The following is a 22,488-nucleotide window of genomic DNA, read 5'->3' on the forward strand; positions in this document are numbered from 1 at the left end:
GCCACCCCTGCCCATTTCTTCCAATCTAAAAAAATAAATAAATCTTTTTTCATGCTGAGCTCTCAGGGCCCCCCTGGGATGCACCCGCGGACCCCTAGGGGGTCGCGACCCACAGTTTGAATACCACTGGCATAGACCCCAACCAAGTCCAGTTTGAGACATTGCGTGTGGGTGAATAGGGTGGGGCCATGGCGCAGCAGTATGGATCCATCAGTCTGGCAGACGGTGCCCCCACATGCGACAAGATAAGTTGTTGCCACCTTGGGGATGGCAAAAGGTTAAAGAGGGCAAGCGGGGTTGCTAGCCCAACTGCTTTCCTGCCCTGGTACTAGCCACGCTTGCCATCCCTGATATGAGTCAAAGCTGCAGGTACCTGACCCTTACCCTTCCTGGCCTGGCTGAGGACATAATAAAGCGGGCATGTGCCAGGTGCGTGTGTATCTTCAGCAAGGTGGCACACATAATTTATTTATTTATGTTTACATTTGTATAGCGCACAAACAGCCCCTGGGCATCGAGGCGCTGTTACTTAGCTACAGGGGGTACAGGTAGGTAACACATTTACATGTTATACAATAATACAGTAGGGCACAGTTTATAAAACATTTAGCAGGTTACCAAGAGATGCATTCCACAATTACAGGTGATGAGTGAGGTGCCCATCAGGTGAAAAGTGCTGTTTTCATGGCTTTGCGCAAGCTTTGCTTTTTTTCTCACCTTTCTTCACACTCACTCTCTCATTCTCACGCTTTCTCCAATCTACAGGCTGCCACAATGCACACAATCACATTTTTTTTAGCTGGTGGAAAATGGTTTATTTCGAATCCTGAGATTGGCGCAGACGTTCTGCCCAAGGAACCTGCCAATCCAAAGGATGCGGGAATGCGCGTTTGCAGTGCGTGGGGCCATGTCCGTGCTTCTGGGGGTGCAGGATTGCAGGGATGTTTTCCTCCTCAGTGTGACCTGAAATATAAAATATGCATCCGTTACGTGTTGGGCGCACACTGGTTTTTTGTATGTATCTGCTTTAAGAAGTTATGTATTTTCCTGAGGGCTACCGCCCACTTAAAAGGCCAGTGCATTGATGGTTGTTGTTATTTTTGTTTACATTTTTTCACCCATTTTTTGTTGTCTTCCATTTAGTATTTTGCATTTTATTTTAGTGTACAGTGTATAGAAGAAATTTGAGAAAAGTCATAGCATTTAATCCTGAAGGGTAGCACATGATCTATTGCAATGTTTCAGATGCCAGGTCATCAAAAGAACGTCATGTATGTGCACATCAAAAGCTGTGAAACACGGGGTGCACAGTAGGCCCACGTGTGTGCCATGCCACTGGAGCAGGACTGGATGAACGGCTCCCTCGTGCCATGGGGCACAGCCAGAGCTCTGCTCCTGTGTTCGACACGCTCTGGGCCCCACTCCCCGAGGTCAAGTGAAGTATGACATGCGTTTGCCAGCTAAGCGAACTTCCTTCCACCTAGTCTGCCCCGTCGCCCAATTCTATTGGGTGTAGATGCTCCAATGGGCAAACACTCCATGTTCCACACCCACAAAGGGGTCCATGCCCTTGCAGCCAGCATCGCTTTCCATTCTGGAATACACAATTGGGTGCTTTCCATTGGAAGTATGGGCCTACAACTTCCAGCATGCACAGGGGCATGATCAGAAAGCCAGGACTGGATCGATAAGATCCCACCGACTTGGAGCCTGTTGGCAACTCTTGGCAGTGTGATTTTTAGGAAGAGCATTGTCACAGTAAAACAAACCAAAACAAAATGTTTTACTGTTAGTCTTTAATTATCAAGAAGTGAGTGTGATTATGGCTGCAGCGGGCGATACCGGCCAGGAAAGAATAGTACTAGCCCCTCTAATTCCAGAAACCTTAACCAGGTGCTGGAGCTGCACACACTCCAGGCCCGTTGCCTCCATTTTGAAGTGAACATTCCAGAATAGCCGCCATTGCAGTTTACTTCACTGCATCAATAGTGCGCTGAAGGCATTGCTGGGGGCTATGCCGTGTTCTCACTTGTTGTAGTGTGAATGTTCAAGAATCTGTGAGGACCTTTGAAACAACATTTAACATGCAATGATGGGTCAGACACATAAAAGAATCATTGTGACCTTGGATGCCCCCTAAAATTGGGAGCCTCTAGGCACAGTGCGAATTCGAAACTGCTTGTTCATTAACCCATGCACCTCCCCTCCTCAGTCTCCGCTCAATGTATCCAAGGCACTCGCACGAGGTTTGCATGAGACTCAGTAAGGCTGTCGTGTCGCTCTAGAGAGGCTTATTCAGAGGGGCGGAGTGTAAGAATGTTAAGTGTTACCATAGTTACGTCTTCGTGTATGATTCCAGAATGTTGATGGAATCATACACGAAGATGTGGCTTGAATGAGAAAGCCCGTTTCGGGGGCTCCTCCTATTAAACTAATTAATAAGCTAAATGTACTGGCGTTACTTGTACATTTATCACAAAGCTATTTCACTACAATTGGCGACGAGGATGCTGATCAGTGGAGGGAGCCCCCGGACAGGAGAAAGAGAGGATGTGAAAGTATATGGCGTGAGAGTCGTTTGAGAGTGAGCTGCGGTGCCGGAGGATACATTGGTGGCAAAGAAGGGGTGAGCTGCATTATGGAAAAGTGATAATTCATCAAGGAAGTAGAATATCATCTTACAAGGGAAAACGAGGGCAGCGCGAGAGGGTGGATCAACTGCCGCTGGAAGTTAGAGTAAAGGACCTTCGTGCGTGAGTTGCGTGCGGCCATTTTGGACACAAAAAAAAAAAAAAAATATATTTTTTTTCGTATGATCGCGATTTCAGCGATCAGCTGTGCTGATACAGTTACAAGGTATCAAAGAAGATAAATTAACGGAGAATAACACAACGCTCACAGTGTGCACGGCGTTAATGATTTGAGTTCGTTTTTTTGCTGTAAAACAGGAAGTTCGGAAATAAAATAAGAAGTATACTAATGAACTTCAGAAGGTACTACCTATGAGTAGGACATTACAGACTATTCATCATCAAGCTTTAGCCATGCAAAACACGGCTGCTCCTATAAAATTCTTGTCGGCTCCTGGAAATCCAACATGCCCCTGGGAGCAGTGGCAGGACAACTTTCATGTGTATTTGAGAGCGATTGGTGGGGCAAAATTCAATGATGATCAGAAGGAAGCAACGTTGTTACACTGTATTGGTACAGAAGCTTTGAGGATATTTAGGTCGTTACCTGATCTAGAACAAGATGAAGAAACATGGGGTGAAGCGTCAAGTGGGTCAAGAAAGTACGATATAGTAGTTGCTAAATTGAACAAACATTTTGGTAATAAGTCCAACATTGTTTTGGAAAGATACAGATTTTTCACAAGAAAACAGGGCAAAGAAGAAAGCATTGATTCATATGTAGCTGCATTGAGAGGACTAATGGCCACATGTGCCTTCACTGGAGTCACGGATGAATATTTGAGGGATCAGATAGTGTTGCATGTGGCTGACCCGCGTATTCAGCAACGACTATGGCAGGCGAAAAATCCCACATTAGAGAAGACGGTGGAGATAGCCAGGTCGATGGAAATGGGTGAATAATGTATGAGATAGGTTCAAAGTAAACCAGAATTCACGGGAATTAAGTCAGTCCAAGGGATAGATGATGATCAGCTAAACAATCAAGAAGAAAAACTGGTTGCCATGGTCAAGAGAATGGTCAGGTCAGAGGCATCTGGTGTTTACAGACAAGATGGAGGAGGTGCATTCAAGCAAAATAATAGGTGTACATATTGTGGATGGAGCAAACATGAAAATATGGAAAAGGAGTGTCCAGCGTTCTCTGCAGAGTGTTTTAGGTGTGGGCATACTGGACATTTTGGAAAGATGTGTCGCACCAACAGAGGAAGAAGCAGATTTAATGGCGGATTTGGTAGGAATACTGGTCGATTTTTTAGAAGCAGAGGTGTAACTACCATGGGCGTGAGAGCAGTCGAGGAGAGTGCTGCTTCCAGTAATTTGGTAGCAATAACAGATCGGGCAGAGGATAGAGTCCAGATACTTACTGTTACACCAAGAGATGGTGGAGTAGGATCTTGGGTTCCTATGGATATTGATGGTGTAACGTTACAAGTGATGGTGGATACAGGTTCCCCTTATACTATGGTTGATGTACAGACGTATGTAAATGTTTTGAAGAAGAAGATGGAAGATTTACAGATGACAAACACCAGAGCAACAGGTTATGGAAAGACACCTATCAATATTATAGGTTGTGTTTGGGTGAAATTGAAATTTGAAGGACGCAAGACATACTGCAGATTGTATGTGGCGGAGGATGGCTTTTCAATAGTAGGATGGTGGGAGCAAGCTGCATTGAATATCAAAATTCATCCAGGAGAAAGTGTACCCATCCTGTGCATTTCTGAAAAGGTGTGTGACAATGCAGAGAGTTTGGAAAAAACGTTTCCAAATGTCTTTAATGACAAGATTGGTTTGCTTAAAGGATTTGAGCATCGCATTATTCTCAAACGAGGTGTGACACCAGTTGTACATAAAGTGAGAAGTATACCCATCGGCACCAGAGATGCATTAAAGGCTGAGTTAGAGAAACTATGCAAACAAGATGTCATTGAACCAATTGAAAGTTCGGAGTGGTTATCGCCTATTGTATTGGTTAGAAAAACAGATGGATCCATCAGAATGTGTGTTGATTTAAGAGATTTAAATGCAAACATATGGATTGATCGACATCCTTTACCGAATATTGGAGAAATGTTATCCACCATGAGTCCAGCAAAATTTTTCACGACTTTGGATTTGTCGTCGGCCTACCATCAGGTGGTACTTGAGGAAGGATCGAGACATTTGACATCTTTTGTGACGCCGTTGGGAGCTTTTAGGTACAAGAGAATGCCGTTTGGGTTAGCTTCGGCTGCTGCAGTGTTCCAGAGGTTAATGCATCATCTTTTTGAAGGTCTACAAGGAGTGTATTATTTCCAGGACGATATTTTGGTGTCAGGAAATTCTCAAGAGGAGCATGATGCAAAATTGTTAGCTGTGCTGCAAGTGTTACAGCAGAAGGGTATGACACTCAAGATTGAAAAGTGTAAGATAAAACAAAATGAAGTGACATATTTGGGTCATCGAATAAGTGATAAGGGCATCATGCCTAAAAAATCTTTGGTGGACACCATTCTTAAAATTGCAGAACCAAATAATAAAGACCAGTTGAGGAGTTTTTTGGGTCTCACAGAATATTATTCCAAATTTATTGACCACTACTCTGATAACACTGAAAACATGCGGAAGTTAATGTGCAAAGGAATGAAATATGTTTGGTCAGAAGAATGTAAAAAGGAGTTTGAAAAGATAAAGACTATGATTAATAAAGCACCAGCTTTGAAATTGTTTGACTCGAGTGCTAGAACAAGAATAGCAGTGGATGCAAGCAATGTGGGGTTAGGTGGTATGTTGGAACAAGTTCAAAATGGAGAAGTGGTTCCCATAGCGTTTGCATCAAGGACATTAAGAGGTGCTGAGAAAAGTTATTCGACAATAGAAAAAGAAGCACTTGGAGTAAAGTGGATATTGGAACATTTTAAGAGTCTTATTTGGGGAATTCCTGTAGATGTAAGAACAGATCATAAGCCTCTTGTTCATGTATTGAACGCAAAAAATTCCCACATGATGTCTCCACGCATAAGAAGATGGACTTTGATTATTATGCAATTCAATGTGACCATAAAGTACACTCCGGGAAAGAGTAATGTGGTTGCGGACTGTTTCTCTAGATTGCCATGTGAGGATGATGTAGATAACGTCGAAGATGAACAAGTGTTCAGAGAAGAACAGAGCATGGATTGTATTGTAGCTCAGGTGCATCCTAGCTTTTCAAAAAAAGATTGGATGGAAGCAATGGACAATGATATTGAACAAGAGATGTTAAGAAAGGCTATTGAAGCTGGTTGGAGAGAAAATGATGATAAGCTGAGTCACTGGGAAAGATTTAAGGATGAATTGTCCAGTGATGAGGTATGTGTATATAGAGGAGATCGTATAATACCACCGACAGTTTTAAGAAAAAGGATCATGGACATTGCGCATGAGGGCCATGTGGGTAGAATGTTGACGAAAAGAAGAGTACGAGAGGCTTATTGGTGGCCCAACATGTGGAGTGATATGGAAGCCTTGGTAAAAAATTGTACTGCTTGCTCTGTAAGCGACAAAAGCAAATCTGTACGAGTGACTCCATTACAACCTGTGGACATTCCTGTTACTGTTTGGACTAAATTGGCTATTGATATAGCTGGTCCATATGAATCTTTGGAGTGTCAGAAGATCTATCTAATGGTATTGGTTGATTATACATCCAAGTGGGTGGAATGTGGCATAGCAGAGGAGTCAGTATCTGCTGTTAAAGTAGTGACATTTTTGGATGAGATTTTCAGTAGAGAAGGAGACCCGCAAGAAATTGTGTCAGATAATGGAGCCCAGTTTATGTCGTCAGAGGTTCAAGGATTTTTAAGGGACAGATCTATCAAACACAATACTACAGCGTTATACCACCCAATGGGTAATGGGCTGGTAGAAAGAATGAATCGTTTCATTAAAGGTATATTGCAGTTAGCGTTGGCAAATGGGTTACCATGGAAGGAGACACTTAAGGAAGCTCTCACAACATATAAGGTCACACCACATTCAATTACCGAGGAGGTGCCATTTACTTTAATGAGAGGGAGACTGTTCACCAATAGGTTGAGGCCAGCCTGGATGATGAGCAATGAGAGTAAAAAAATTAACATGGATGACATTGTTGTCAAAGTAAGAAGGAAACAAGAGAAATATAAAAGTTATTATGACAAGCAGAGAAACGTTCAAGAGAGTAAAGTCAAGAAAGGTGATATGGTTAGAGTGAGGGAACCAACACGTGTGATGAAAGGAGAACCTAAGTTTCGTGCTCCACAGAAAGTTATGGAGTGCTCAAGAAAGTCTGTGATATTGGAAGATGGCAAGAAATGGTCATGTGATGATATTGTGGTGGCAAAGGAAAAGGAAGTGATGAGATATGAAGAAGATGGTCTTGCTGCAGAAAAAGGAAAGTTGCAAGAGATGGAAGCGCAGGAAGGTTCTATTGAAGAGAAAAATGACAGTGTTCAGTCTGGATCTAAATGTAGAAAAAGAGTATGGAATTACAAACAAGACTATGTATATTATTGAAGAGTTCAACTTAGTAACAGTTTCAAGACGGGTTGATACGTGAGAAAGGAAAAACATGGAAGAAACTGTATCCTTTTTCTTGGTTATTAATATACAGTGTGATGTTTAAAATATATTGTTTAGTGTTTAGTTAACTTTGACAGATAATTTTTGTTGATTACAATTGGTAGTTTGATTGTTTAGAAAGGGAGATGTAAGAATGTTAAGTGTTACCATAGTTACGTCTTCGTGTATGATTCCAGAATGTTGATGGAATCATACACGAAGATGTGGCTTGAATGAGAAAGCCCGTTTAAACTAATTAATAAGCTAAATGTACTGGCGTTACTTGTACATTTATCACAAAGCTATTTCACTACACGGAGCTCATACTAATACGCGTGTTTGTCCTTTAATGAAGACTTCGAGACAATAGAAGAGGGGGTCTTATTGTGTGGCAGGTTCCCACCGCCCAAGCTAGAGGTCCCAAGCGGAAGGCCAGGGCCTCTAATGAGCTTGACTGAAAGGGAGACAGGGAGCGAGGAAGGCAGAGAGAGAGAGACAGAAACAGAGCGAGAGAGAGACAGAGAGAGAAAGAGAGAGAGCGAGAGAGAGAGAAAGAGAGGGAGAGAGCGAGAGACAGAGAGAGACAGAAAGAGAGGTAGTAGCAGAGACAGAGAGATAGAGAGAGCGACAGAAACATAGTGAGAGATAGAGCAAAAGAGCGAGAGAGAGAGAAAGAGAGGGAGAAAGCGAGAGACAGAAAGAGAGGTAGTGGCAGAGACAGAGAGAGAGAGAGCAAGAGAGGATGGAGAGAGACAGAAACAGAGAGAAAGAGAGAGGGAGAGACAGAGAGAGCAAGAGATAGGGAGAAAGATAGAGTGAGAGAAAGAGAGAGATAGCGAGAGAGGACGGAGAGAGACAGAGAGAGAGGGAGTGGAAGAGACAGAGAGAGCAAGAGATAGAGAGAGAGAGAGAGACAGAGAGAGAGAGAGAGAGCAAGAAACCGAGAGAGACAGACAGAGAGAGAGTGAGTGGCAGAGACAAAGAGAGTAAGAGATAGAGCGAGAGAGAGAGAGAAAAGAGAGGGGGAGAGAGAGAGGAGGGAGAGAGACAGAGGTAGAGAGATGAAGAGTGGCAGAGGCAGAGAGAGCAAGAGATAGACAGAGGGAGAGAGAAAGAGAGAGAGCGAGAGAGGACGGAGAGAGACAGAGAGAGAGGGATCGGAAGAGACAGAGAACAAAAGATAGAGAGAGAGCCAGAGAAAGAGCGAGAGAGCTGGGACAGAGACAGACAGAGAGAGAAAGAGGGAGTGACAGAGAGAGCGAGAGGTAGAGCGAGAGAGCTGGAACAGAGACAGACAGAGAGAGAAAGAGGGGGTGACAGAGAGAGCGAGAGGTAGAGCGAGAGAGAGAGATAAAGAGAGGGAGAGAGACAGAGAGAGCGAGGGAGTGGCAGAGACAGAGATAGCAAGTGATAGAGCGAGAGAGAGAGACAGAGAGAGAGAGAGAGAGCAAGAAACCGAGAGAGACAGACAGAGAGAGAGTGAGTGGCAGAGACAAAGAGAGTAAGAGATAGAGCGAGAGAGAGAGAGAAAAGAGAGGGGGAGAGAGAGAGGAGGGAGAGAGACAGAGGTAGAGAGATGAAGAGTGGCAGAGGCAGAGAGAGCAAGAGATAGACAGAGGGAGAGAGAAAGAGAGAGAGCGAGAGAGGACGGAGAGAGACAGAGAGAGAGGGATCGGAAGAGACAGAGAACAAAAGATAGAGAGAGAGCCAGAGAAAGAGCGAGAGAGCTGGGACAGAGACAGACAGAGAGAGAAAGAGGGAGTGACAGAGAGAGCGAGAGGTAGAGCGAGAGAGAGAGATAAATAAAGGGAGAGAGCGAGGGAGTGGCAGAGACAGAGAGAGAGAGAGATAAAGAGCGGGAGAGAGAGACAGAGCGAGATAGAGAGAGAGATAGAGAGAGAGGAGGGAGAGAGACAGCGAGAGAGAGGAGTGGCAGAGACAGAGAGAGCGAGAGATAGAGAGATAGAGAGAGAGTGAGAGACAGAGAAATAGGCCTTCCCTGTGCTAAAGAGCCCAGCGATATGCAAATCTGCAGACCATGAGCAAAAACAGAGGTATTCCATTGGTGGATATAACAGAGGATTTAAAGCCAGTTTTGTACAAAATATAGAAAGAGAAAAGGTTCTGATCAAACAGGCCCTGAACATTAGACATTTCAGAAAAAATAAACTTTAAATTTCCATTGAGGTTAATTTGCCATTTATGTAATTTTCTAATACGCAGTAAAGAGTTCCAGTTGGTAGTGTGCTACAGCTGACATCTGCTATGCATTACTTACTTTAACTGCACTAAGGTACTGTCCTGCAGCGCCACAGGAGGGGCAAGCGCCCGCATAGAACACTGCTTTTCTCCTCAAGTGAGCTGCCACCATGTCTGACGACGATGCCGTGAGCAGCTCTTCGACTCAAGTTTCACTCTCCCCAGTACCCGCACAGTCTGACAGGCTCGAGGGGAATCACGAATCTCCACAATTACAGATGGTCCCGCCTTCTGACATAACTGACACTAGCAGTCTGGCACCACGCTGGTGCCAGACTCAAAGAACTCAACATCTACATTGACGCAGCTGGGGTAAGAGAGGAACGTCGCCTCAAAGGAATTGTAATGCACTCACTAGGTCCAGTGTTGCGTGACATCATATTTGAAATGACGGGAGGCACAACTAACACTTTGCAGGGCATCATGAACTGAACAACTATTTTGCACCACTACGGAATATGGATTATGAACAACACTTCTTTCATACGTCCACGCAAGAAAAAGGGGAAACTTTGGACAATTTTGTCATGAGACTGCAAAAGAGTGAAATATTGTGACTTTGAACACTACTCAACAGATGAGGCGCTAAAATCCTAAACAATTGCCGGCTGTGAATCAGCCGAGGTTTGCAAGAAATGATTACAGAGAGAGGACTAGATCCTAAGAAGAAATATTGCAACTAGCAAGAGTGGACATGGCACTCTCAATGCAAACAGAATCATTGGGAAACATCAAAATTACACAGACATCACCCACTGCTCCTTTGTTTCAGGTACGGTCGTCCGAGAAGACACACAACAAAGATCAGAAGAAGTGCTACCGCTGTGGCTATAATTTCCCTCACGTTGGCCCATCCCCGGCAGTCGGCTACACCTGTGACAAGTGTGGGGGTGAGAATCATTTTCCGTCGGTATGCAAGAATGTCAAATACTTCCAAAAGTCTGTGTGCTATGGAGAACAAGGCAGCAAGCGAGAAAGCTCTCACTCCAGGCAATGGAGGTCTCCCACCAGCAGAAAACATTAGTCAATTAGCAGAAGGAGGGAATCCCTGCACAGAAAACAACACTCATCCAGCAGGGACTTGCATTGGTCATCAGGCCAACCTGGAAGAATGTGCAGCCTCCTTGGGGCAGGGTTGTACATATCTCCTTTCAGCCTTCATTCACTAGCCCCCGAGGTCCAGTAAGGGGCAGCTGGATTACCAGTACAACAGCCACAGACTCCCATCCCCTCACATTCCTCTGAGCGGAGCACCACACTGCACTCTAAAAGCCCCCACTAAATCCTCAAAATGAGGATCTTTTTTCTGAAAATGTGTGGATCTGTTGATACAACCCCACTTGAAGGCTATGATCAGCCATGGGAACACCAACAATACAATATTGATCACCACATCGGTTCCTGGGAGGCGCATAACTACCTCTCATGAATGCATCCTCAGATTTAACCATTAATATACAAGGGGGGAAATATTAGACTAAGCTTAAATGTGGCCCAAAGGTCCACAGAGCATTTATAGGCCATTAGACCTGGCCCGCTAGACCGTGCAAATGCCCACCTGAGGAGGCGGCCTTATGAATGCAGGATTGGCTGCATATGGGCTAGATTGTCAACCGTGGAACCGGAGATGAGATTTTCAAGCACCCAATTAACAACAAGGGGTGGTACTGCGTTACCCACCTCATATCCCTGTAACATAGCCCCTTTTTGTGAGCATTTTGAAAGCACCGTAAAAACTTTAAAGGCAGGTTTTAAGCACTACAAACAAACCTGACCGATTACACGATACATACCGCCAGTATGAGGAGGGATTCAACCTTGTCCGGCACCAGAGGTTTCAAACTTCTTCTTCCTGCCTTCCATGCCACTCAGAGCATCAATATTTTTCCTCCAATCCCCCACCTCTCGGATCTCCTGCAGGGAAAGTAGGGATTAGTCTGATGTTCCCTTTGAAATAAAGCCACATGGTCAATGTGAAATAGATGGTGAATTGACGTCAATTACAAGCCAATAACGCCCTATGGACTCATAAACCACATTACTCCCAGCTGAGTGATTTATGAATATCCCTATTACTCTTAGGTTGTGTGATAGGCATAACTCACGAGAGCCTGTCATTTCTCTTGCATGGTGACTGCTAGAAGAAATGCCACAGGGTAGGGAGCTGCCATTATCATCCCTACACCAAAGTAAACAGGCTACCCCTTGGCCTCCTTGGCTCATTTACTGGCAGTTGCGGTCCTCCGATCAAGTCTACCCCTCTAGAAGGTAGTGGGGTAGGGAACAATACAGGGCAATGCAGTATTCCATTGAATAAAGAAAAGCCCATGGAAAAAGTATACGAAAATATACTTTATAGCTTGTAGAAGGTAGGTCAGAATGTTGGAGCAGGTTACAGGGAAGTGATTTACATTTAGAAAATCCTAAGTATTTACTCTGTTATTTGTAGGCAGCATTTGCATATTTTACAAGACAGAGAGTAAATGTAATGAGTAAAGGCAATTTTGCCTATGTGCACCTCTTTTCATTTGCACACTGCGTTGCAAAAGTAGAAAATAGCCTGCTAATGTTGGGGTACTTTGCATGCAAGTAACACTTTTTGTAAAATGAGCTCGCCCAGTAGCGCAGAGGACATGAAAGGGTGAGGGTTCAGCAACAAAAGAATGGAGACAACTCAAACTAGGAGACAAAGAAATCCCACCTGAGAGCACAGGGTTCTAATCAAGATGAACGACTCTGAAATATATCAAGGAAAGAGTGACGCGTTGCATATGATCAAGGGACTGGTCGAGATGAGGGAAAGCAAGACAGAGGGATACAGTGAAAGGGGGTGATAATGCGGCCACAGTCAAAGAGAATCTGAGGGTTAAACCCCAGAGAGAAAGGGGCGGTGCCAGTTGGAAAGGAGGAGCTGGAGAATTGGCTGGTGACCTCAGGGTTGTTTCCTAAACGTAAACCTTTCCACTCCTACTACACGCGTGTCTCTGGCTATACTTCAGAACCTGGCCCAGCACCATTGTGGCACCTTCCCAAGGGTGAGCTGCAAGGGGGTGTCCCATCTGTACCTTATCCACATCGTCCTTCTTGGCCTGCTTGACCTGCTTCAGACTGGCCCGAAGGTCCATGGAAACTTTGTGCTTGGTGCCCAGGAGGGCCCGCATCATGGCGTCTGCAGACAGGCGCACCCTTCGGAGTGTTGGCCTCTTGAACTTGCCACGGAGGTCAAAAATCTTCTGGCTCAGGTCCTCGATCTGTTGGGAGGAGGAAGCGGGCTTAAGGGAGGCGCATTTGTTTTCGAAATGAAAAACTTCTAGAAAGTAAATGAACATACCAACGCTATGGTTGGGCCCCACCCACCAGCCAATTATTTCCTGCGCTGAAGAAGGCTGGGTGTTTTTCTTAAAATATATATATGTCTCACTCCCACAGCCGAAACTCGAATAGGCACAAACAGCTAGGCATTTACAAATGATTGGAAAAACATATGTGTCAAGGTTTACTATAAATTGTCAATCTAGGTGTCAATTCACTGTATAGCCACGCTGTACAGAGTAGCGGCACATGGCGATTATATGTTAACTAAAAGTGGTTTGCATGCACCATACGCTTCCCTAAATTGCACTTTAGATATGCTTACAGATGTATATAAAAATGTAATTAAATATATTCTTGATATATATTCTTTTATTCTTGATAACAGCGGGGGTATGAAAGAGCACTGCCACAAAGCACCCTCTCCAACAGCTTACCCTTTTGAACACAGCTCTCAAGCGCTGAACTAAACACAACCATACCTCTACAACACAGCACAACAAACCGTACGCTCGTCACTACACCACAACAACTAAACAAACCACACATGGCCTCGCCCAACAGCACATGGCGGCTACCAACCTAAAAACACACCTACGCTCAGCGAACAGTGTCAACTGAACTGAACTGAAGCTGCCAACAGCACATCACAGCTCTCTTGCTCTTTCTCCTGCTCAGTTCTACTAACTTTCCCAGCATCCCCCTTGCTTCACAGATCCGCCAGTCGTTAATGTCATTGAACCTCCAATTTGCGTGATTATACTCTGAGTCTTTCTTGCTTGTGTTGGATTCCCCCTGAGCCCATAGCTAGAATTGTACAGTGGGTTGACCTCATTTCTGTATGATTAGTTGATGTCTAAGACAGCAAACACATGGCAATAGGAAGTCGAAGAAGCGGTATTCACTCCAGGACCAGAGAAAGATCGTCCCTGAGGGACCCAGGAAGATTTCCAGAGAGGCCGGTTGCACTGGGAGGCTGATTGGGCTGAGGAAGTACCAACCACATGCCAGATACATCCCTGACTAGGCCTGGGAAGAACCAGTCACATGTTACACTCCTTTTCAGAGCAACCAGTCTATCCTGAAATGTCCACATTTCACTGTAGTCCACCCTGCTTCTGAGCGGCGAAGAGCTGAACGAGGTAGGGATCAGGATGGTAGGATGCTTTTCGTAGAGCCCATACCTCTGTGATGCTTTTGCTGACTTTTGCCTCCATGTCGTACCTCTCCTCGTCTACGACGTCGACCTGGGCATGCAGTTGCCTGCAGAGGTCCTGTATGAGGGGAACACAACAGAGGACATCATTGATACAAAAACAGAGACGTGCCAGCCGACAGGGACATCTGGACATTTCCCCGGAGTCTGGTGCCACCGAAAGGCCTCTAGGAGCGAAAAGAAGGAATCAGAGACACACGCCTGACCAGCAACGCACATACTGCCCCACCTCGGCTGACCATTCAGATCCAATCAGTGTAATTGCAGGGGGAATGAATAACCCTAACCTTATAGAAACATTGAACGTGCACATGCTGGCAATCGATATACCTCAGAATGATTGTGTTGGCAAGAAGGCGTACCTGGGCAGGTCCCGAGATGCAGCCACGGATCCTGCCCTACCACCAATAACACATGTCTGCGAGTACCCTCTCCACCGCGCAATAGTGTTATTTTTAACTGCCCCCTTGCACTGATCCTGCCTCAGGAAAAAGTCAAGGTACAATAGGAGTGGGGGATTTAATTAAATGACAGGTATCATGCATTATTTGTTGGTTAAAACGTTGACATTTTCATAAGTGTCAACTTGTAGTATAGCCATAGACTATAAAGTAAACATGTAAATATATAAATAAGCACTAAAATGAGCACTCAGTTTGACTGTGGGGAGCCATGCAGTGAAAGTCACAAAGTAAAAAGAACAGTTTGATGGCTGGAAGTCTAGCATTGTTCAGCTGAGGCCGCCCCCTGCCTGAAAGTGAAGAGAGCCATATTGTGTCCCTGCAAAACATAATGTCGGTCTAGCTCTCTCTGTCTCCAGACGGTTGTGTCTGCACGTGCAAAGAAGCGAGAACACATGTAGAGGTGTGTGATTTGCGTGTGCATGGGGACATAGAGGGGGCAGTTCATGGGAAGTAGTGTGGTGGTGGGCGATGCCTCTTCCCTGGCTAACAGGAGCGTAAGTCTGGCCTTAAATAATTTGACTGATGGGCTAGCTTTAATGTCTGTGGGCAGGGTATTATTCCGTTGGAGAGGGGCAGATTGAGAGAAGGAAAAAGCACAGGGGGAAGTTTGCAAGAGAGCATCCTGGCTCCTTCTACGGTCCCACCACGGCTGCCTCCACTCAGTAATGGTCCCCTGCTGGTCTCTGCCACACCGGCCTCCCCGTTTCTCCATTTATACACCTGCAACCACTTGACAGGTTGCAGGTGTGCATTCTCAATGGGGCTTGCCTGACCATAATTAAAGGGGCATGCCTGATCCTCACAGTACTCTGCAGGCACCTTTCTCATCCCAGTAGTAGAGTGGTAAAATACGTTTTTAGTGTTCATTACTCTCACTCGCCTCTTCCTCATCTCAGTACTAGTGGTGAACTAAGTTACTAGTGATCACTACTCCTAGTTGTTTCTTCCTCATCTCAGTGCTAGAGTGGTGAACCAGGTCACTAGTGTTCATTACTCCTAATCACTTCTTCCTCGTTTCAATACTATCAGATGAAAAAGGTGGGAACATGAGGGGAACTGGCTTACAACAATCTATAAAGGCTGGGGGAGGGTTAGGTTGATCTTCCATAGTGAAAGGAGGATACCAGGTCTCTTGTGTAAGCCCTTTCCTCTTCTTCCCCCTCTTTCTGGTGCTTCTAGAGTAGTATTACCCTTGGACACATCCCTGGCCAGTGGCACAGGGATAGCAATACCCCATAACTGCCTCTGGGAAATAGGGTTCTCCCTGAAAGGGAAATGTGGAATACTGCGTCTCACCTGAGAACATCTTGTCCCCACTCCCCAAGGACACTCCACCCAGGTGATCCTCCCTCGCTTCTCCACCCCCAGGGTCATGATCCAAGAGCGATGGCCTTTCCCTGGTCACCTGAGAGGATGACCATAGGGTGAGGATGGCCTCAGGTTTCTCACAGTGTGCATATGCACTGAGGTATGAGAGAGCATGCATTGGTGTGCATGCACACCATACATGGTTGCGCATGCAGAGGTCTGTGCACGCAAGTGTGTGGGCATTAGCGCAGACATGTGCCTGCACCAATGTTATGTATTCATTTGTGGAGACATATGTCCATGCATATTGAGGCACATGTACATGCAGATGTATGTGGGGGCATGTTTTCTTGATGTTTGTTTATTTTTCTTCAATAGCACATTACACATTTTGCAATAATTAGTGAAATGGTACATAATAGAGAAATGATGACAAAATATCACAGAAGAGACAGAACAAGCGAGAACACGATCAAGAAGAAATCAAACAGCAAGAAAATGCCATGATAAACCAAAAAAGCAGAACATGATGGAAGTCCAGCAAAAAGCAAAGATTGCAGGGCAAAATAAAGCCATCCCACCAACTTAAGTAGGTGGTGAGCATGTGTGCAAGTGTGCTTGGATGCATGCATGGGGTGTTGGAAAGGGTATGTCTACATGCAAGTATGGCATGTGCAAGAGGACAAGTTGTGTGTGCCAGGGGTGGCTTGCTGATCCCATCCTTGTCGTGGTTCCAGAGCAGGGAGAAAGAGGGGTGTAAGGAGGCTCTTGACCCCTGCGTCTTGAGGAAGTCCTTAGGGGGTAGGAGGTAGCACTGCCGCTGCTCGAAGGTAAATGTTGAAAAGATGTGCATGCATTATTGGGCAAAGCTAAGACAGCTGTGTTCCTGCTCAAATAGCACAATATATTTTATACGGTACCGAAAATTACACGATAAAAAGATTGTATAAAAAATAAATTCATCAATACAAAACAATACATATTATTTACAAGGTTAAAAAACAAGAAATACAGCATCGTAAATTTCTGACCCGTGCAAACAGAAACTCCTCTATGAACCCCCCTAATTCATTCACTTTCCAGATTGTGGAAATTTAAATTATTTGTCGCGGAGTGTTTTTCGTGGGAGTGTTTTTACAATTGCAAACAGCAATTATTGTGCAAAGGCAACACTGTGTTCTTACAGGAAAAATCTGTGCACCCACATCTTGAAAACGGTTTGGAAAATGCTCCTGCGTACTGTCGGCCACTAGCACCTATTTCATGTTTAGGAGTTAACCTGCGGAACCGTTTGCAAATTGTTTGGCTTTTACGCAATTGTTCACAGAAAGTGCACTGAAAATGTCCCACTTTAAGTGAACCCATTATTTTAGAAAAAAGACTTGAGGGGGAACTCCTGCCAATCTCCCTTCGTTCTTTTGTTCGCCCTCGCAATCTTCAGTCGCTTTCAATCATTTCTGGGCAATAGGCATGCAGGCGTGTGCGCGCGTGAAGACATGTCCACACATGCCCAGAGGGTGCTTGTCTCGTGCAGGAGGTGCACGAGCATTGAGGGAAGTGTGTGAGCATGGGGAAGATGCAGGAGCGTGCACAGGCAGGGGCGCAACGTCATTGAGCTGACCGGGCTGAACCCCCGCCCCCGAAATGCTAGAGGAGGGGCGGGGCTTTAACAGTTCAAAGATCAGGTACATGGTCCTGTTGGCGCATTTTCTTTCTTCCGAGGCAAATCTGCTCGGCTCGGATCCGATCATCAAGCACTGCCCGTCTCCCCAGTCACAGCCCCCCTGATACACACAGGCTGTGTCCCTGGCTCTGCGGTCAGTGCTGTAATGAACTCGACAACACCTTTCTTTTGTCATCAGCAGCAGAGCCCTTCTTATACATAATGGTCAATTTCCAACTGAAAGACCACCTAGTAACACAATAAAGCACCCTTTCAAAATGTGTTCATACCCATAACCATTGTCCAATAGCTTGATATGTTAAAAAGTAAAGTTTGCTCTGATGTCCTTAGTTGAATGTTCTTAAACCATGCATAACAACACGCTGGAGGTTTGTGACGAATCTCCAAATCTAAGTGAGTTTATTACACAAATTCTTTTATTGTGTGTCTTAAAGCGTTAAAAATAAAGTGGGTAAATAGATATTTTGCCTTTTGCATCTTATAGTTTTGCATTACGGATGTGGAAAATAAAAGGTACACTGATATTATTTTGGCCCAACATGCTGCTATAAGGATTTACATGTTGTCATGATGCTTTACTATGCGATTTGTGTATTTTGCAAGTAAACTCTATAGGACAGTATTATTGTAGGCCATGACACCCAAATCTTAAATATGTGTTCCGAGTAAAGTGTGGAGTAGGTGGCCATGCCCAAGTTGCAGAGTGGGTTAAAATCCATGCTTCGCTGTTTAGTGTGAGTGTTTGATCCTGGGCTAATAATGTAATCTCACACTGACTTCAACTGCAAAAATTGGAGTTATTATGTTTACACACTTACAAAAGGACAGTTTAAATAAGTGTAGGGACACATTGGTGTTCCCTGGTGCTCCTCTGCTAGTGGCTCCAATACTGCCACATAGAATTGCATTATTGCTGCACTGGCCCTCCCCCAGTCTCGTATCACTTGATTTGACAGGCATAGTCTCACCAGCCAGTCAGTGCACCAGAGATTCTAGCACATTGGACTAACTGTGGTAGAACCAACATTACATTTTCTCCCCCGATGCCCTCAGCCACTGAATTTGCTTGGGTTGTCCAGAGTACTGCCCCACACTCTCCCAACATTTGAAGGGTTAGCCCCCACATAAATTTTAGCCTGGGTGCGTCCCTGGATGTGCGCACTTGCATTTTGTTAGGCAGAGAGGTGAGGGAAGCCTTTCCCGAAACTGGCGGTGGTAACGTTTTACTCTGTTTGTTCAGAAAAAATGTACTTGAACAAACGCTGTAAAACTTTAAAGCTGCTAATTTCAAGAAAGACGCTCATCACCTCTCTGCATATTGTGCTTTATAGTTGGTCCCCACACCAGACCATTGGTGCGGGGAGGGTCAGAAGAGTGGGGCGGAGCCTCCAAGTTTGCCCCTCCTATTTTATGAAGTCGCCCCTCCCATCACCACTTAGACCCCGTTGCGCCCCTGTGCACAGGTGTGTGTATGTGTTGGTGTGCGTGTTGTATGTTGTGTGTGCACTTCTGCATGCTCACACACACTCACACACCAGCATGAGTGCTTAGGTCCACTCACCTCTGCCTGGCCTAGGCACCTCAAAGCAAGCAGTCAATATTTGATCAGTCATGCACGCCTAACGATGGATTTGCTGCAAAGTAAGCTGCATGCACACTGCCCATGTGGGGCCCCGTGCAAGTAAAGGCTAATGCCCCCATTTATTGCAAGCATTCATGCAAGAGGGCCATTAAGCCCACCAACCACGGTCTTGTCTCTCTTGCTGGTTGTGCCCACTGCCCACCTCTACTTTGCACCTGCAGTCGCCCACAAGATGCGCCTTCGCTTGGGATTTCGCCCAGCCGAGCGTGGTTTCTTTGCACCACGCATGATTTAAATACTTTCGTATCAGGACATTCACGTCTTATGTTTTGGCGCCACCAAGCGGCACTAGACACACAGCAAATGAATTTTAAAAAACGTTCTGACCTGCAGCTCAGAGAGGGAGAGTCCAGAGAGGTGAAGCGGCTCGCAGTTCTCGGACAGGTACCGCTCCTTCTCCTGTGCCCGTTCCTCTTCCTCCTGCTCCATTTCGTGCTTTGCGGTTTGCAGCATTAACGACTTTGTCGAAAGGAAAAGAAAACAGTCAATGAGGGAGGGGAGGGGAAAGGAAATTGAGAAAGGGCGGGAGAGCAAGGGAGGGGGCCGGGAGGTGACAGGAAGCGGGAGGGAGGGGACGGGAAGTGTAAGGACGGGAGAGAAGGAGGGAAGGAAGGGGATGTGAGGAAGGTGGGATGGGAGCAGAAACGTTGCTATCGGGGTTGGGAGGGGTGAGGTAGCTACAGCCCCAGGTCTTTTGGTTGTAGCCCTGGATAGAAGCACAGGGGTTACAACCAAAAAGGCTCGTTAGCCCGTCCAGACAGTCCCAAAATTATTGTAGCCCCGGATCTTTTCCAGGCCTAGCAACACCCCTGGATGGGAGAGAGGGGAAGGGAAGATTTTTAAAACGTTCTCTGTGGGAGAATCTACTCGCACACACCGGAACCTCCCTCGGTTGGTTTGGGCTCCCTGTCTATGCTGTGTCAGTCCCACATACTCGTGGCAAATATTTACACCCCTCCAATTAAAACATTCACCAGCCACCAGTGGCTTTTAGCTCAACTGCTTTTACATTGCAATGCAGTACCTGTAGTTTTCTTTTCCTACTACAAATGTATTTCAAGTAGCACATTTCAAAGTGACGTGAGGCTAAAAGCCAGGACTGGCTGAAGATCTGTTTCCTGATATGGGACAACCTGGTAACTCGGCAGAAAAGGGACTGCATTTCAAGCAAGACTCTAGAAGTGGAGGCCTGCATCCAAGGGATAGTCCTCTCACCACTTCCCATTTCTTCAATTAGGACAGAGTTTCTAGAGCTTTTCAATGTGCCTCCTTCTGACATCCCTACAGGATTCCAAGCACTTTCCATCGGCTCCTCTAATTTCTATAGAATTCCCAGTCTCTTTCTGTCAACCCTTAAGTTAAATTCCTACATGACTTAGAGTGCCCTTTTCCCAATCTGAATGGTAATGACTATATGATTTCCACAGGTGCCTTTATTGCATTCTTACAGGATTCATGGCCTTCCCAGGGTTATCCACCATAACCTGCACATCATTCTCCTGCACCCTTTCTGAGAGGTTTGAACTGTCTAGGGAGGATAGCTCAGGGGCAACGTGCTCGCCTTGGAAGCAAGACAACACGGAGCAACACAGGTTCGATCTCCGGGTCTGCGCTTAGAAACCTCTGGGTATTAAGCACGTTATAAATAACCTATCATATCATATCATACACATCTGCCTTACAGAGACCATTTGATTCCGAGTTCATCTCTTGGTGTAGATAAGCATAGGTAGTGTTTGCATGCATGTTTATGTCAAGGTACCAAAACAAACACAGAACCAGTCTCACCTTGAGCTGCAGCTTGCGCGAGGCTGTGATCTTGGGTTTTCTCTGCCAGACAAGAGAGAGACAGATTACTACAGTCAATTTTGAAGACATTTCACTGGTACACGCGAGAACTGGGTTTGAGGATATGTTAACATACCAGTGAAAGACACAGCCCCCCAAACCCACCATCCCCCACAAGAAGAGGTAGACAGAGGGGCTGCTTGGTCTTTTTCCACCCTGAAGAAGAGTCGAGGGGACCTATTTATTTAGTTATTTTGTAATATATTTATTTATTTCCAGATTTATAGCAGCGCGCACAGCCCATAGGCATCTAGGCGTTAGTTACAAGGAGAGCAAACAGAAGTCCGTGGGGGACGGGCCGGGGGGAGGAGAGTCAGTGCATTGCATGATGGTTCTACACGCAGGTGGGGGGCAGGGGGAGTAGCTTGTTCCAGATTTCCTATATCCATTGATGGATTCAGGGAAGAGCAGTGCCAGGGTACAAGGGCCTTGGTCAAACATCTCTGCAAAGGTCAAAGGTCAGGGATGGTTCTTCTCTCTTTAAATACCCTTTCTCTAAATGTTCTTCTGTGATGCACCCTGACCCAGCCAAGCCCAACAGTGGCAGCATTAGACGGATGCCCCTCCACCGATCCCAGACCTCAGATGGCAACCACTGAGGCTGAGAAGATGGCAGATGGGGGCTTCATTCAGTGATCATTTCTCTGCTAAGTATCTTGTCGACAGGATCTCAAGAAATTGGATAAACTGTCCAATGAAGAGTGCCTAGGAAGGTTGTGGAGGACCTTTCTAACTCTAATTCCCCTTTAGGTGTTATTAGCAGGCAGGGGGCGTGGCTTGGCAGCCATGGACTAGGCTGCTCTTCTTGTGGAGCTCCCTGGATCCGACAATCGATCCCTGTAGGCGCATGCCTATAAACTGCAATATCCAGCCTGAAAACAAGTTGAATGCAGCATGAAAGTACACGGACTCCGACGCGAGCTACTGCGAATGGATCGTGCAAGTATGCTCGAAGTTATGAACTCTAAAGTCCTGGACAAAAGTTGCCGGCGAATACCAAGATGGCGGTGAGTTCAGAACAAAGGAACTCGAGTATGCAAGGACAATGCCCGGTAAGAAGCGAGTCGCGATAAAAGAAACCAGCAACCATGTGAGTGGAGCCGACTGTATAGGACAGAAGAATAATCAGTGGGTAAGCGGAGAAACACGCCAGGGCGGCGGTCGCCCCCAGACATCCGTGCGACCAGAAACGGCAGCAGCTTCCTGATTAAAAGAATCACCGAGCGGATGGAGCACCCCCGTGGAGGCGCTGCATAAACCAGCGCGCCGGGGCCAGTGACTCCGAAAAGCGGGGACACTGAATGGGGAGCTGGGTCAACCCGGGGGGCCGCAGAGAGGTGCAGCAAAGTCCGGGCAGCACAACAAAAGAAGTGAGTGAATGAAGCACACCATTGCTGTGCAGTGTTGAAAACGACCCAGCGGACCATAGACAATGGGCACTACGAAATGCAGGGACTGTTACATGTTGCACAACGCCACCTCTACCCTCACTCAATAAG

General features: G+C 45.9%; 1 protein-coding gene across 1 annotated transcript in view; it reads right to left on the reverse strand.

The window, feature by feature from the left end:
• Positions 1-789: 789 nt before the first annotated feature.
• TNNI3 (troponin I3, cardiac type) overlaps positions 790-22,488 on the reverse strand; it is a 54,295-nt gene continuing 32,596 nt past the window's right edge. The window contains exons 4-9 of the mRNA XM_069642598.1: positions 20,930-20,971; positions 19,469-19,600; positions 14,012-14,101; positions 12,581-12,766; positions 11,309-11,429; positions 790-963 (exon numbers count right to left, since the gene is read on the reverse strand). Coding sequence (XP_069498699.1) covers positions 11,328-11,429; positions 12,581-12,766; positions 14,012-14,101; positions 19,469-19,600; positions 20,930-20,971 — 552 coding nt within the window. The 3' untranslated portion in view covers positions 790-963; positions 11,309-11,327. The remainder of the gene's footprint in view (positions 964-11,308; positions 11,430-12,580; positions 12,767-14,011; positions 14,102-19,468; positions 19,601-20,929; positions 20,972-22,488) is intronic.

Source organism: Ambystoma mexicanum, chromosome 1q (genome assembly GCF_040938575.1).
Source record: "Ambystoma mexicanum isolate Mex_15411 chromosome 1q, UKY_AmexF1_1, whole genome shotgun sequence".
Taxonomy (NCBI): domain Eukaryota; kingdom Metazoa; phylum Chordata; class Amphibia; order Caudata; family Ambystomatidae; genus Ambystoma; species Ambystoma mexicanum.